Source organism: Urocitellus parryii, chromosome 6, assembly GCF_045843805.1.
Source record: "Urocitellus parryii isolate mUroPar1 chromosome 6, mUroPar1.hap1, whole genome shotgun sequence".
NCBI classification, from domain to species: domain Eukaryota; kingdom Metazoa; phylum Chordata; class Mammalia; order Rodentia; family Sciuridae; genus Urocitellus; species Urocitellus parryii.
The window spans coordinates 139,991,135-140,007,918 of NC_135536.1; the positions used below are offsets into that span (position 1 = coordinate 139,991,135).

General features: G+C 33.6%; 1 protein-coding gene across 1 annotated transcript; it reads left to right on the plus strand.

Moving 5' to 3' along the window:
• Nucleotides 1–326: 326 nt before the first annotated feature.
• Nucleotides 327–15,418, plus strand: LOC113186565 (uncharacterized). The gene is made up of 5 exons (XM_026394042.2): nucleotides 327–992; nucleotides 3,330–3,391; nucleotides 3,983–4,060; nucleotides 10,085–10,154; nucleotides 15,055–15,418. The coding sequence occupies exons 1-2, from the start codon at nucleotides 327–329 to the stop codon at nucleotides 3,345–3,347; spliced, it is 684 nt and encodes a 227-aa protein (XP_026249827.2). The 3' UTR covers nucleotides 3,348–3,391; nucleotides 3,983–4,060; nucleotides 10,085–10,154; nucleotides 15,055–15,418.
• Nucleotides 15,419–16,784: the final 1,366 nt, after the last annotated feature.

Consider the following 16,784-nt stretch of genomic DNA (forward strand, 5'->3'; position numbering starts at 1 on the left):
TCTCTAAAGAACACAAAAATCTGAATTCAGAAACATCGAGACGTGAGCTTCTTTTCAGAGATGAAATCGTCACATTGTAGAGTTCCATACTAATGATTCTTGCCTAGCCTTGCGGAAACCAGGAAACCTCTGACCAGACCGGAGGGGTCCGCACTGCGGGGCGAAAACCAACACCTCAGCTCCAAACCCAAAGGTTTCAATATCAGCCAATCGCGGTCCGGGACTTCTCGGGACAACCAGAAACTCCTACCGGCGGTGAATAGCACTGAGGAAAGCCTATCCGAGTGGAGGTGGCGGAAGGGGTGGTGTCATAACTAGCCAATAGGATGAAAGTAATTGCTGTTGGGCGGGAGGAAGACCCAGCGAGCGTGCGTGAGGCCGCTCCCGGGAAGCAATGGCAGGAAGCTCTTAGGGCCAATGGCCGCGGCGAGCGGGCAGCGGTGCGCTTGCGCTCTGGGGCCCGGGGCTGCAGGCGGGAGGCGGGCAAAATGGGGGAGGGGAGCGTGCTGGAGCTCCGTGGAGCTCCTGCAGCCGCGGCAGCCGCCGCCGCCGCAGCGAAGAGGCCATGTTGTGTGGTGTGTGGGGCGGGGGGAGGAGGAGGAGGGAGTAAAGCCGAGAGAGGAGACGGGAGAGACACCACACACACGGCACAAGATGGCCGGAGAGGCAGCAGCACCCAGAGCTGTCAGACGTTTTGCCGCGGCCAAGGTGCCCGCTGGCTGGCGGAGAGCTGTACTCGGGCGGCCCGGAAGCCCGCAGGAGCTGGGTGGCCGTGGCTGAGGCGAGGCGGACCTCGCACGGGTGCCGGAGCTCGTGGCCGAGACGTCCAGGGCTGCCCGGCCCACGACGCCGAAAGCTGGGCTGCGGCAGCGGCCGCGGAGGCGCGCCGGTCCCGGCCGCCTGGACCGAGCGTGGGCGGGAGGCTCTGGCGGGTGGTCAGTCCCGGTATCGAAGATGGAGACCAGAAGGTGCCAGTGGCAGAGTCATACCCGGTAAGTGGCTCCCCGGCTCCTTTTATTGTCCTTTGTCCTTGGGAGGAAAAGCAAAATGTCCTTGAGCGCGCCAGCGGGAGGGGGCGGCGGGCCTCGCCGGCCGGCTTTCCCCACAAAACCCCTGTAAGGTCGCGGCTGCCTCTCCCCGGCGGGACGCGTCTCTGCTGCGGGCCGGGGTCGCGGGCGGGGGTGGGGGCACGCGGGGCCCTGCCGCAGACCCGCGGGTGGGCGGGGGGCTGCTTTGCTGCCGGGACCCGGACCTGGCGGCCAAGGGGCGGCGGCGGGAGACCGCAGGCGGGAGCCCAAAGGGGACCGCACCACGAGAGCCCCTGCATGTCCTGGTGAGTTATTTTGTTATTTAGGGTAAAAAAATCCTTTTCAGGTTCTCCACCTTGGAGCTTTTTAATCTCTTTCCGGTGGTGAGGTGGGAACTCATCTTAGAGGTCGAATTTAAAAGAACAATGGAATCCTGGCTACATTTAAAACAAAAATAAAACTTGTCTTTTTTTCCCCCCCATTGGGTGTTGGCTTTTAACTCTTTCAAAGCTGATTTTGAAAACGGCTGCAGTGTTATAGATGTGAACAGTGTTGCTGTTTATTAAATCTTTTATAACGTTAAGGTTGTCTTTTAAAAATGCAAGTTGGAAGAGTGCATCTAATGTTTCAAAAATTACGAAGACAAGTTTAGTGTATCGTCTGGGCAGCTTAATGGGTATAGATTTGATAATTACGGTGCTAGATGATGACGTTTGATTAATATAGTTTATTTTACGGAGTAATTATTCAAATTCATTTGACATCCTGATACCTGAATATGGTTAAATATACTGTTTGGTACTTTTTGAAAAGGTCGTAAGGAGCCCTTATCTGTAACTTATCACACCTGAATGTTAAAACGTAGTTGGGTCAGTTCCTAGTCTTTAAAAGTTGAAGTTCATCATCTTTTCGTTTTTTTTTTTAATTGTATGTTGTTATAAACCATGATCGAAAAACTTTTACAAAGGAGTATTCTGACACAAAATCTCTTCGTGAAGTTACTTTCTCGTAGTGTAAATATTAAAGTAGGACTGCTGTCGGTAATGGGCGATGAAGAGGAGCCATATTTGTTGCATTTGTTGCATGTATAAAAATCTAGATGGCTTAAAAACGGCATAGTATTTTGAAAATACAGGTTTCAAAAAATTGTAACGTTCTCTATAGTCTCTAATTTTGAAAATCTTTGAAGAGGAATTTAAGTTTAGTGGTTTGAAGAACAAACCAGGAATGCACAAAACCTTTGTGTATTTTAGAATATATTTGTCTTCATTCTGCGGAGCTCTTGTGTTGAAAGGGTACAGATCTGCGTAAAAATAGTGTTAGGAAGTCTTACGTAGTACATCTGAAACCAAAGATCCTGGTTTATTTGACCACATTTTTAAAGGTATTTTTACCAGTAAAATTGCTTTTGAATAGCTTTGGCATAGTGGTACATGTTACATCAGTTGCGTATATCTTCATTTTACAGAATGTTGTTTCAGATTCTAATTTTAAGAGCTGAGTTTGGTCCTTTAAATCAACATATTTGAGGTTTTTGAACATTGACTGTGGTTTTAATCTAGTCTTTTTAGAATCTCTTTCTTTAGAAAGAAACCTTTTTGAAGAGTGAAATGCAAAAAAACTGCTAGCAGTTTTAACATCATAAGATCTTTTTACATGTAAATGGAGGAGGAGAAAGACTGAAAATATCCAAGACCCTGGTTTGAAATTAAGTAATGGTAAACATACTTCAAGTTTTAGACTTGTTTAAAAGACAAAGCTAATATCCCACTTGATGAGATCAAATAACTTGTAGTTTAAAATTTAAAGTAACTAGTGGCCATTTTAAACTTCATTAATTTCTCCAGAAGCAGTCAATTTTTAATTAGTCATAACTGTAAAAGGTATTTCTAGATGGTAAAGGAAATTTTGAGTTGATTACATTATTTAAAAATGGTAAACTTTTCCTTTGTTTTGTTTATTGCCAGGCATCAAAAGAGGAAAAATAAAAACAAGGTCATAATCTCAAATCTGTTTAAGGAGTCAAATTTTCTCTATATCTTTTTAATAATTTCAGTGCCTTAATCCTTAGTATTTGTCAATACAACCAAAATGTGGGAAACAAAGACTGATACATAGTAAAGATAAGAAATATCTGCAATCATAAATGTACAGGTTGTGTGTCTTATGAATCATCTCTTTAATTTGTCCATAGATCTTGCATTTAAAATATTTTCTTATTGTTTCATCACATTTAATTTTTGGCCAAGAAATGTTTAAAAATCAAAACATTGATATCATCTTTTTTTTCTTTTTTTTAAGGTTACTTACAGAGTTTAAAATTAATTTGCTGATGGCTTGAACAAATACATCTTTTATCCCAGGTAAGATCTGGTAAATTTTTATTGCTTTGACATAAAATTAGCTTATTATGATTTGTTTTTGTTTTTTATTGATTATATTTCAAATACGCAGTGAATGTTAATGTATGACTTTTTAAAATAGTGATTATGAATTTGAGTAGGTATCTGAAATCATTAAAAAAGCCTTTAAACCTTTTCACTGAATGAAAAAAGAATCTGAGCATGGCCATTGTAATGTAATGTTGCCATGAATAGTTTAAAATGCTGAAAATCTGTTATGCCTTTGTTTAATTTTGGAAACAAGAAAGACTGATTTATTTTGGGGGAAATCTATGTACCAAAGAGATATTCTTTTCTTTTCATCTCTAATATACCATGCAAATGGTTTTAATTTTCTAAATATTTGAAAAAAGTAAATACGTTGGAAAATTTGAATTGGTTTGCTGTTTATTACTTATCAACTTCAGGGAAGAACATTTTAAAAATCAGTTTTGAGCATAGATTTCAGTTTTTGTTTCTTTTATATAATTAGTTGTTTTTAAATTTTTACTTATGTTGATTGCTTCATTAGTAAGTTACTTAGAATGCTATGTTTTTTTCCCCCCCTAAAAGGTATGTCATTTTGAAGACTGACATTGCACTTTTATCCTTGAGGATTAAGGAGATCTTTGGGAAAGTCTATTTTATCTAGTAAGTAAGTAAATGTTTTTATCCAACATCTGTATTTGAGTAGTTTACTGAAATTTTGGTAGGAAAATATCACTGAAGTTTGTCAATGAGACATAAACCGAACTAGAATTCTTATCTGTTAAAAAAAAGGGAGGGGATGTAAATAGATCCATTAAATTACATCAGAACACTTTTGTATTACTATTAAAATAGTTGATGCATGGTAAAATGCATATGATTTACATTGATGAATGTAATTATATGGTACATTAAGACATTTAATACCTCCCTATAAAATGGTTCTTTAGGATTACGGTTAAATTTGTAGTAGAGTCATCAGTATATATCATTATAATGTAGAGGTACATTCCTTACCTTTTTTTTTTTTTAATGCTACAGCCGAATTTTAGGGATGACCTAGATTTTTTCATTTGCTGATTGAAAGATTCTTTAAACAGCTACAATTTCAAAATCCAAATATGCACTATCATATCCTGGTTTTTATTAAATGTATTTAAAATAATCATTTCCCTTCTTCATTAGTTTATTTTTAAACACATATAAAAATTAGCTATTTTCCAGGAAACTAGAGGTATTGCACATAAAGAAACCTTTGATTATAGCTTAGTAATTGTTTTTAAACCATAATAGGTAGAAATAGTGTTCAATCATAAACCATGGAACCAATACATTAACATCCTAAAATTGGATAAGTGAATGAAGAAAATATGCCCACTGGTACTTTTAAGGAAATGTTTTCGTTCATACAAAGATAACATTGAATTTAGAAGTTAATGTCAAATTGTTATTAGTGATTGGCCAGAGGAAATATGAAATAAAATGAGAAATAGTTTGGGAACTTTTAAGAATAGACAAATAATTAAAATAAGGGCAGGTTTATCTTTGTTTTTGGAATTTACGTGAAAAATAAAGTACAATCTTTTTATTGGTTGGTGTTGGCTTATTCCATTGATCCGAATAGGTGATAAGGGGAATTTTTATTGTTTTTGTTTTTGCTTAACTTTTCCTTTTCAAGCCTTTCAACAATTTGATTACATTTTTGTTTATTATTTTGTGCAGAAAGAAATGTGTAACTTAACTATATAGTGTCTTACAGGTAGAACCTACTGAAAAAGTTGACTTTCTTCGTTCCAGGGTTGTTTAATACAAATGCCAAGATTAGATTCACTCTGTGCAATTTGACAAAATGTCAAATTGGCATTCATGAATTGGGCATTGTTAGAACAATTGAGAATTAGGTATTTTCTATAAAGCGTAAGTTCTAAGTACAAATAGGTACATATTTATAATGGCCTATCAAAGGTGTAATTTGTTCTGTTGGAGGAAAAAATGAGTTTAAGGTGAGAAATTTTAAATGAGGCTTTTTTATCTTTAACTTCATATTAGTAATTTTTTAACAAGACTTCCAAGTGATATAGTAACTAAATTAATCCCCAGTCTAATGGGATATAACTTTGTTATAACACATGAGGTATAAAGGATTAGAATAAATCACATTTTATAAAGGTCTACATGTGCTTGGATCCTTAATAATAATGCTTATATTCTGTGTTTGAATATTTATTGCTTGAGCCAGTTTTAAATAGGGGACATATTTGATCGGCATACGAGGGCAAATGTGAATGTAGATATTATTCTACATTGGTAAAATTATATTATCTGTAAGATGCATAGTAGATGGTGTATATAGTATTATATTGCTTGAAATTGTTTAATAAGAAAGGTAAGTTATATACTAAAGTTTCTTGCTTAAGAACCAAAGTGACATATTTGTATCACTCGTACCAAGTGATAACATTTTAGCATTTTGGAATAATGCTTGTATTATAAAAATCTGGTGATTATGTGATTAGGTTGGACTGCATTTGATTTTCTTTTTAAAAAAATTCTTGACATTCCATAGGAATGAAAGAAGCTGTGCGTAGCTAGATGATAGGTAGGTATTGTAAACAATGACCTGACATTTACAGTCTAGACTATATGAAATAGGTAATTTTCTTGAAGTTTAGTTTTCTCTTTATAGTTTCTTAACTATTAAAAAATTTGGGCTATGAATAACTAGTTAATTTTTTTTTCTCTGAGATTTTATTGTTTGTGGAAAGGCATAATTGAAAAAGAAAGATAATTTGAGGGCATTTCTATATTCTGCTTTAATCAAAGGTGAAAAATATAATCAAAATTCAGCTAAATTAGGAGATCAGCTTCTAATGTAGCAAGCTCTGCAGTTTTGACATTTATTCTATAGACCTTCATCCTCTTAATTTATATGAAGGCTTTAGAGTTTATAATCTCTTAAGATCCTTCTTAGTTCTTAAATTGTGATAAAAATAATGGTAAGGAATATTTAATTCTCATGCAGATTCATTTTTGCATTACAAGTTGTGTTATTTCTGTGTTGAAGCTGTTGGAATAACAGAATACCTGGGGTGATAGTATACTTGACTTTCTCATTGATTTTTGGTCATTTCCAGATATTAGTAGTAGAAATAGATACACTGGAAAATTAATTAAGGTGCAAAATTGTCTTTAAACAAAGGATTTAGAATGCTGCAATAAAATTATTTTTTGGTTTTTCTTTTTTTTTTAAATTTTTTAGTTATACATGGGCACAATATCTTTATTTTGTTTGTTTATTTTTATGTGGTGCTGAGGATTGAATCCAGTGCCTCACATTTGTGAGGCAAGTGAGGATCGAACCCAGTGCCTCACATTTGTGAGGCAAGTGCTCTGCCACTGAGCCACAATCTCAGCCCCTATTTTTTGTTTTTTCTATTTATTACTTTAATAAAGACATTTAATCTGTTGAATATATTTTCATAAAATCTTTGTAGTATACAACATTATAAACAAGATGCTTGTAGTTTGCATGCCTGGTATAATCTGTTTAACTTCCTTTAAGAATTTTATGCATTTCAAAGATAAATGTTCTTATTTTACCTGCTACCTTCCCCTTTCAGATGGATGCAAACTTTTCAAATTGGCTATTAAATATAATTATATTCAAAAAGGTCCTTATAATTTAAATTGAAGCGAAATGTCATAAGTAATATGTTACTTGACATTTATGTACCAATTATGTGTTATATTCTGTATAACAATCTGGCAAAAATTTAATTTATCTATTATGCAATACTTGATAGGTCCATGTTTCAGAAAACAATCCTTTTATATTTGAAACTAAGTCATTTGTTTGAAATTGAGTATTTCCTAAGCAAGCAATTAAGTCTTTAAAGTGTACTATGTGATGATCATAATAATTTTAATTTAGGTTATCAGGCTAGTTTTTTTTTTTTTTAACTGTAATGATTTTTGAGTTGTCTTAAAGAATTAAGTTTTCTTAGGATTCCTAATGACTTTATAGTATAACTATCATTATGGTTGTAATGATAGTTTATAACTATCATTACCCTATTTTTAAGATTCCTATGTTCATATGGCTCTAGATTTTAGACTTAATTTAAATTTTCAAAGTTTTTAAAGGAGTTTTAAGTATTTTATTCTAAAAGATCAAGTAGCAAATGGTAATTTATATAATTTGTTATTAAATCATAAATTATAATGTTGGGAAATATGTAGGACAGAAATACAAGCAAAACATCAACTTTAATAGTCTGTTTAAGATGAACGTGGCTCTTCCATTCCCAGTTTCAAAGGATGGCAAAGTACAGACTTTGTCAATTTTGAGAAAGGAGACTGATATCAGTCGTTTTTCCTGAGGGTACAAAGTAAAGATACAAGTTCTTTTTTTCGTTTTGGTGTGGGAGAACCCAAAAGCACATATTTGTGGTACTACTAGCTAACCTATTTGTTAAATAGATTATCTGATCAGTATTAGGGATTTCCCTTAGAAATTTCTTTCACTGAAATTCTTTTTTAACTCAAGCCTGGTGCAGTGGCACACACCTGTCATCCCAGCTGCTTGGGAAGCTGAGGCAGGAGGATCCTGAGTTCAGAGTCAGCCTCAGCAACAAAGTGGCTCCCTGGATGGTTAAGTGCCCCTGGGTTCAATCCCTGGTACAAGAAAAGACAAGACTAAGTCAGCTCTACCCTTCTCTAAAGGATTAAATCAGTTATTAAATCAGTTGGTTGATTTAAGGTTTGTCTTCACAAAATCTTCTTTTCCTTATAGGGTCAGATTAAATTTAGAAGCTTTAAAGCGTATTTCTTTTGAATTGCTTCAACATTTTGGGAAGATGTTTTAGTATACATACTTTTTAAAAAAAATCTTGGTACTGGGAATTAAACCCAGGAGTGCTTTACTATTGAGCTAGTAAAGCACCAGTTCTTTTTAAATTTTTTAAAATTTGAGACAGGGTCTTACTAAGTAACCTAGGGACTTGCCAAGTTGCTAAAGATGGCCTTGAATTTGTGATCCTCCTGCCTCAGCCTTCTGAGTTGCTGGGATTACAGAATGTGACACCATTCCTGGCTAGTGTCTACTCTTAACAGTAATTTTAAGTCAGCTCTTTGCTATATGCTATATTCCTTGATAATGATTTGTCAAAATGAAATTTAGATTTGGTAAGATAAACCAGGATATATACCCTTTAATTTGAAAGCTAGTCCTTCAACAGCATTTTGGTACGTTAGTTTTAACTTAAATCTTAAAGGTAAGCTTTACCTTTTGCTGTCTAAAAACTTTAAATTGTTACATATTTTTATTGAACTTTGAAAGAGTATTATTGTATCTCTACTTCTCTTTTTTTAATGTGGAACTGGAGATAGGACCCAGGGGTGCTGTATCCCTGAGCTACATCCCCAGCCTTTTTTTCTATTTTGAGATAGGGTCTCGATAAGTTGCTGAGGCTGGTCTCAAATGTGGAACTTCCTGCTTCTGCTTCTTTAGTGGGATTTCAGGTGTGTCCCACCAAACCCAGTTTTATTTCGCTGTAAACCTAGGGCCTTGCGCATATCAGGCAAGTGATGTAAGACAGAACTAAATTCTGTCTTACGTATTACTATCTCTACATATCACTGTGATTATATAATCATTTAGAAACAGGACTAACTACAAAAGTATATACCTGGATTCAGAAGGTATTTGAGATATGGGCTAGGCGAGAGGTGGCACACACCTATAATTCCATTGGAGGCTGAGAATAGGAGGAGTGTGAGTTCAAAGCCAGCCTCAGAAAAGCAATGCCCACCCCCCACCCCAAAGGTATTTGAGATATGGGAAACACTGTTTTTCATGTTAACTTATCAGACATTTAAGTCTTACTAGTGAAAAGCATAGTATTTATTACCAAGTACATATTTTATAGAGAGTGTTATTTAGTTCCAGTAGATCAGTCAATTAGTAGTTTGAAACCATGCTTTCAGTTTCCTAACACTTTATCTTAGTGTTGGTTATGTACATGCTTATGTACATTATGTTGAATATAATACATGATAATGTGAAATAATGTGGCACTATCAGTGAATCATTTTTAGAAGGCTTGAAAGTAAATTAGATGAAAGACCAGAAGATGAAATAATTGTGCATCTTTGGGAGTGATGTTGACTTTATTTTCAATTCTGGCTGCCCATCAGATCTACCTAGAAAACTCAAATATTTTCTTAATCTGTTAGAGTTCATGGGGGCTGAGATTTAGGTTTTTAATTTTAGTGTGATTTATTCTAAAAGTGAACTAAATTTAAGATTCTTCAGAGCTTTTCTGTCTTGTGCATGACCATATTGTTCACAAATACATGTTTACCTTGGTTTGTTAGTGAGTGATCCTTATAAGATGTTAAAATTTCAGGATGAATTCTGGTATACATTTTGGTATAAACAATCTTATTTTTGCTGATTGTGGTGGTACATGCCTGTAATCCCAGTGATTCAGGGAGCTGAGGCAGGAGGATTACAAATTCAGGCCAACCTGGGCAATTTAGTGAGACCCTGTTTCAAAAAAAACCTGGGATGTAGCTCAGTGGTGGAGTGTTCCTTGGTTTCAGTCACCAGTAAGGCCCCTACCCCCCCCCCCCAATTCATTTTGTAGTTTCCTATGTATAAAATTATATTCTTTGTGTCTTCTACAGAAGAATGACTCCCCAGATGGAACAATCTAAAGGACCCATACAACATAGTAATCATTGGTGGAAACATTTAGTAAGTATTATTTAATTTACATGTTTAATCTGCTTGTAGTTTTAAATTGTGAATGAACCTTTTTTTGAGTCGGAATTATAAAAATATAGCGGAATTTAGCAAAGCTAAAAAATAGTACAAGAATACCAATATGGTAATGTGTGTAAAGTTTGATAATCACATTTTTACTTATTAATTTTACCTATTTTCTGTTTCATTACTTAAACTTAAATAAAATTAAAATGTGAACAAACTCACAGTTGAACCTGTTTCTGACATTCTGTCTTAGATCTGGATGTTGGAAACTTATCCTTGTTTTTGTAAATAAAGTTTTTCTTTGCAGTATACCTGTACTTTTTCATTGATATGCTTTGTGGTTGCTTTCACGCTATAGTATTAAGAGTTGAGCAGTTGTACCAAATAGCCACATAACCTAAAATAATTTACTACCTGGTCCTCTAAGGAAAACTTGCTGACATTTGTTCTAGATCTGTCTTGTTAACTTAATCTTGCCTATGTATAATTCAGGAGTCCTTGGGTTCTCTTTAGGTAATACAACATACTTTAAGTGATTTTTCAGTATTGTAATTGTTTTGAATAAATTAGGGAATTCTGAACTTCCTTAAATTTGAAAGCCCAATACTGAGAAGTAGTGAGAAAGAGTATGGTGGGTGGTTTTATTTAAATGGATTTGGTGAATCCTCAAATGGATTTATTTGTCATCAATAGGGCTTTTTAGGTAATTGTATACTAGCTACTTCATAAGAGTAATTCTTTTGAAATATTTGGGAGTCTAGTTCTAGAAATTTTTCTCTTAATTTCTACCATGGCTTCCCATTGTATAAATGGCTACTAAGGCCTGCAAAATATTTGTTCCTTTGTTTTTTTTTTTTGTTTTTTTTTTTTTTTTTTAATTTTGATGAGAGAGAGGAAGCATAAAGCTGGAAACTTTCTTAATGTACAGTTACTAGGCTCATTTCTGATCATGCTTTAAAGAAGTTAGTTGCATTGTACATTGTAGATGCTCAATAAATACTTGTTGATTTATTATATAATTTTTGTTAAACATCAACTTGTATTTAGAATTTAAAAAAATGAAAATGAAATTCATTATTAAAACAAATGTTAAATATTAAGTTTTAGAAAACCAAAGTTTTGACTCAGTTAAAATTAAAACTGAAGATAATCAGATATTCCCCCACCTCCCCTAATTCTTAACTTGGTTAATACGTAGTCAAGTTTAAAACTAATAGGTACAATTGGAAATATTTGATTGAGTTGTAAATCTTTCTGGGTTCCTTTTCTTGGTTATTATAAGTGACCTTTTTCTTCTAGTAAGCTGATCTTTTTTTGTAGTTAGTTTTTATGCCTATCTTTTATAAGACCCGGAATTGTTTATATATTCTATTGAGGATTTAAGCAATTTTTTAAAATAGTGCAGTATAATGAGTGTTCATCTTTTAGGGTTTTCTTACATAAATTTTTATCATATTTAAAGACTAAGTACAGATGAGATTGAAATCATATTGTAAGCACCAAGATTCTCAGTTACATGATGAGATGGATGAATTTTTCCTCTGATTTGTAATTTTGCATGTGTTTGATTATTTGATTTTGAAATGTGCTTAAATTTTAAAATAATATATATAAATTACATTAAATTAATGACAGTTTTATTAGAGCCACCTATTTTATTTTTTGGTATAGGGATTGAACCCAGAGGTGCACAACCACTGAGCTACATCCCTAGTCCTTTTTATTTTGAGATGGGGGTCTCACTAAGTTGGTTAGGACCTTGCTAAATTGCTAAGGCTGGCTTTGAAGTTTCAATCCTCCTACCTCAGCCTCCTAAGCTGCTGGAATTAACAGATGTTCATTGCCATTCCCAGCAGTACCACCATTTTTAAAAATTAAGAATCATCAATCATTTTCATGTACTCTTTTCTTTCCCCCATATTTTTATTTGCTATTACAAATGGCATAGTTTGCTGAGAAGTAGTGGTAGACTGTTTGGGGAGTCCTCCAATCTAGATAAAGTCATTTCTTGCATCTCACTTTACAGTGTAGTTTCTACTGGCCCAGTGTTTTTGCAAGGAATTTAGTGAAGTACAAATGCAAGAAAAGACTTATATGCTCATTTCATGTTCTTATTTTCCATAAGTGGAGGATTTGAAGGACTAGTAGTTAATCATTATCCTGTTGCCATTGAAACTTTTGCCTTTGCTGTGGGACTTGTTCTTGGAACAAGAATATATTCCTTGAAATGTAAACCTAGTGAACACTGAAGTGGGAAAATTCTAACTATTCACATTATGAGCTTGAGCCTTATGTGTGAAGCACAGAAAAGATGTAGGTCTTTTTAATTATGGAATTCTAGACTAAAGCATCATCTAGTAAGTATGTCTGTAGTAATTCATGAGTTACTGGAGAGGGAAGTGGAGTAGGGCTTTGACTAAGTGAAACCTATCCAAGGTTTTTTTTGAAGGATACTGATTATATTTTAATACAGTACTCCCTCATTAAATTGGAATGTGTTTTGTTTTTAAATAATTGGTCCTACGATTCTATGTGTTCTTCTGAGGTAGCCTTACTTTTGAATATAAATTATTTTCATTTGGTATTTGAGGTGCTTAATAATCTGCTTAGTGGTACATTGGGACGATAGCCAACATTTGTTGAGATCTTTCTATATGCCATATAATGTGTTATAAACACTAATTCATTTAATCCTTACTATTGCCAGAAGAGGTAGATAATACAATTATTTCTGTTTCACAGATGATCTATGGATTTTGTTAGCAAGAAAATTTCCAGCCTCACAGAACTCATGGCTAATTCCCTTCTCATTTTTTAACAAAACTTCGCTTATTTACAAATTTAGTTTTTATAAGAATTTGAACGCCATGAATATAAATGGATTACCTCTGAATCCCTCATTGACATTTTATTAGTTCTGATTCTTGTATTAGTGCTTTTGCTTCTTAGCAAAATTCTCACTTTTGGCTTTGTATTGATATGCAGAAGTTTAGATTGATTTTGGCTTTACAATGTCATAAGAGTTGTCTGCTTTTTCTAGTAGCATTTTTTCTTTACAATTTTCTTTTTCTATCTTAAATATATGCTTTTGTGATGGTATGACAAATAATGCTGCTATTTTCTAATCTAATATTGTCATATAAACTAGTGCATTTTTTGAATAATTTTGAAGTCATTTGATTGCCTTTTGATGTTTTTACTATTTTTGTTTTTTAAATAATAGTCTTGAAAAGAAATTTCATATTATCATCCAAGTTTTACCTCTTGTTCCTTGGCAGGATATAAACCAGTGAGTTTCTCATTTAATGTACCAAAATGAATAAATAGCACCTGTAGCTGTTAGTGATTGTAACATGTTATTAATGAATTAGTGTCATTATGCATCATAATTATTTATATCACCAATATAATTTAGAGCTTTATCCTTCATTGTAACAATAGAGATTGAGGAGAATTTGGTTTATAATTAACGGTGAGTAAGAAATGATGGAGCTGGGGTAGTGGTGCATGCCTGTAATCCCAGCTGCTTGGGAGGCTAATGCAGGAGGATCAAAATTTTGAGGCCACCCTCCTCAATTTAGTGAGATCTTATCTCAAAAAATAAAAAGGGTTGGGGATATGGCTAAGTGGTTGAGAGCCCCTATAGTGGTTCAATCTCGATATTGCCCTTCCCCCTCAAAGGGAATGGTATGTTTGTATTAAAAATAGCCATCATTTCTTAATTTCTAAGAAATATATAAGACAAATTGAAGATACTTTATTATGGGAATGAATGAGTTATTTCTCATTTTAAGACAGGAGAGAACTCCAAAGTCTATTAAGAAATATCTTGCTTTTGAAGGTAACAATTAATCACTCATTTCTTTTTTAATAGGGTGGCAGGATCTTTTTGGTTTTGTTATGTAATAGACAACATATCCTAATAATAGTCAGAAATGGAAATTTACATTCAATGAGCAAAAAATGACTTTATATTTATTTTTCTACAAGTTAGTCCTGTCTCTGTAAATTGAGATTGAGAGTTGTAAGATTTATAGAGAAAGGGTAGAAACTTGTTTTTGCATTTATGTTTTATCAAGATGAATCCAGATAATTTTCTTAGTGGTAAAATCACCTGTCTTCTCACTGTTCCATTAGTCCAAATTATTTAAATTATAGTTTTATTTTTCTTTGAGGAACATTTGATATTTTGGCATTGAAAGTATTTAGTTATATAAAATTTGGAAATTTGATATCATTTTAAAGCAAATACCCAATAAGCAAGGTAGACATTTTATGTTTTTCATTCTTTTTTCCTGGTGGCTTCATATTTTCTGCATTTTCAGATGTGTAAGTAAAAATGGTGCCATTTATATAGGCCATTTGTATTTATCTAAACAAAATTAACATGTTAGACTAGAAAAGTATGCTATGATCTTCTGCTTTTTTTTTTTTAATCCCTTAAGATTCTTTTCTATAATTAGTTTTCTTTGAAGGCACTTGGAAACTTTTCTGCATTGAGATTTAGAATCCACAGTGTTTCTGTAATTTTAGCTTTCCAGGAATTTTGAATTTGAATTTTTGTTCTTTTTGTGTACCCAGTATGATACTAGTATTAAGTATTAAAAATTTGACTCTCTAGTGCCCCTTTTTATTAGATACAAATGTAGCTGACAGAAGAACTTAGTTACTTGTGTAAGTTTTTTCATTGATTCTGTTTTAGAAGTCCTTGCATATAACTTCAGTATAATAGTTTCATAAGTGTAAACTGTTAATGGAATTAAAAGTTTGGGGTATGGTAGGATATTTTCATGGTGGGCGGATGTTTTCTGTTTGAAGGAATAAGATTATTGGTATTCCAACAGCATTTTTTTTCTTTAATTTTTTTTTTTTTTTTTTTATCAAGCACCCAGTCAGCTTGAAGAGTCTCAAATGGACCTTACCACTGAGAAATCAAGATGGCAGTCCACTATGGGGACATGAGGAAAATGGATTAATACAAGAGTGCTGTGATAATACACAACCAAGACAGGGTTCTTTTAACATGGATTCCATGAAATGAATGAATGAAGATATAGGTTTCTTACCCAACACAAATGGACAGTGGATTTGACTTTCAAAAAACTTTTGTATCATTAAAACCAGTGCATTTTTGACCTTGGAGAAGACAGCACGGTAGTTTGTATGTTTGGAATTTTTTGCCTTTTGATTTGTTTTGAGCATGACCTCATGGAATGTTAACTTTAATAAAATTTCTAACACTTAAAAATTTCTCAGTTTGGGCCTTTTTTTTTTTTTTTTAAAGTAGAAGTCTTATATGTTCAGTTACCGCCTTATTAACACTTTGACTTTTACAGTTGCCCAGCAGTAAAGTATAGTGAATAAAGCTGGTAAAATGAAAATGGTGTGCTGGAAAGTGTTTTATTTGGCTGATTAAGATTTAATGTTTTTGACTAAGCTTTACAAATTTACTTGTTCTTTGGGATGGTCATTTGATTAAAATGTGATTTTGTGTTTATAAGTTTTGGGTGAATTCCTTGAATTTCTATTTTTTTAAACACTTTGCAAAACAAGTTAATTAATGGATAATCAGAGAATATTCAGTGTGCCATCATATTTTAGTAAGCTTTTGAAACAGTGTTTGTTGCCCTCAAACTCAGTTATTTCTCTCTGAATTATCCTTTGTTGATTGAAATGGTCCCTTTACCTTCGCTTTTTAATATTACAAATAAAACATCTTGCAATAGAATATTCATCTAAATATTTAAGTTAAACTGATGTCTCATTGTCTTAATATTGGGGGAAGATGTGTTGGATTTATAGGGAAGTGTCTTTAGGGTTTATACAAAAAGACGTAAATAGTTTGTGGTAATGTGTATAATACAGTTTATGTACATTTCAAACAGGATTGGTATCTTGTGTCTTATTGTTACAATTGGTTATTTAAAATGAATCACCATGCCATATTATTACCTGTGTTTGAATTTCAAGTACCAGGTTCTCATTTGTTGCTGATAACTAATAATAGTTTTAGTTACTATAATATTATTAAGTTGATATGCTTTATTTTGATAGAACAAATGAATCATTGATCATATTTTCTCATAGCAGAATGAAGAATAGTTCAGGTTAATTTTTTTTGTTAGAAATAATCATAAAGGGTTTGTGATTAATGTCAAATATAATAGTGGACAAATCTATGGTCAATATTCATGTAGTATTTGTTCTGATTGATTGATATGAGGGGCTGTTTGATCTTTGTGTATGTTCCAAAGTGCAATTGTGGATTTTGATTTTGATACTGAAGTTTTTGTAGAATTGAAGGAGTTTTAATTGTGGATTTTATGTTTACCTAGATTCAACATTGTTGTTTTTGTTGGTTGCAAATCTAAAATGGATTTCTGTAGTGAGGGAAGGACATGGTTCTGACAAAAATATAATTTTGAGTAAGGAAAGTTGAGTGGATTTTTTTTTTTTTTTTTTAAGGAGACATGAATGTGTTGTCTGCATGGATGCTTGATGAGATCATTGACTAATAGTTTTTGACAACAGTAATAATTTTGTTTCTTTAGATCTTATGGTTTTGATCTTTAGGAGACTGCTCTGTGACATTACCTTGATAACTTGCCATCAGAT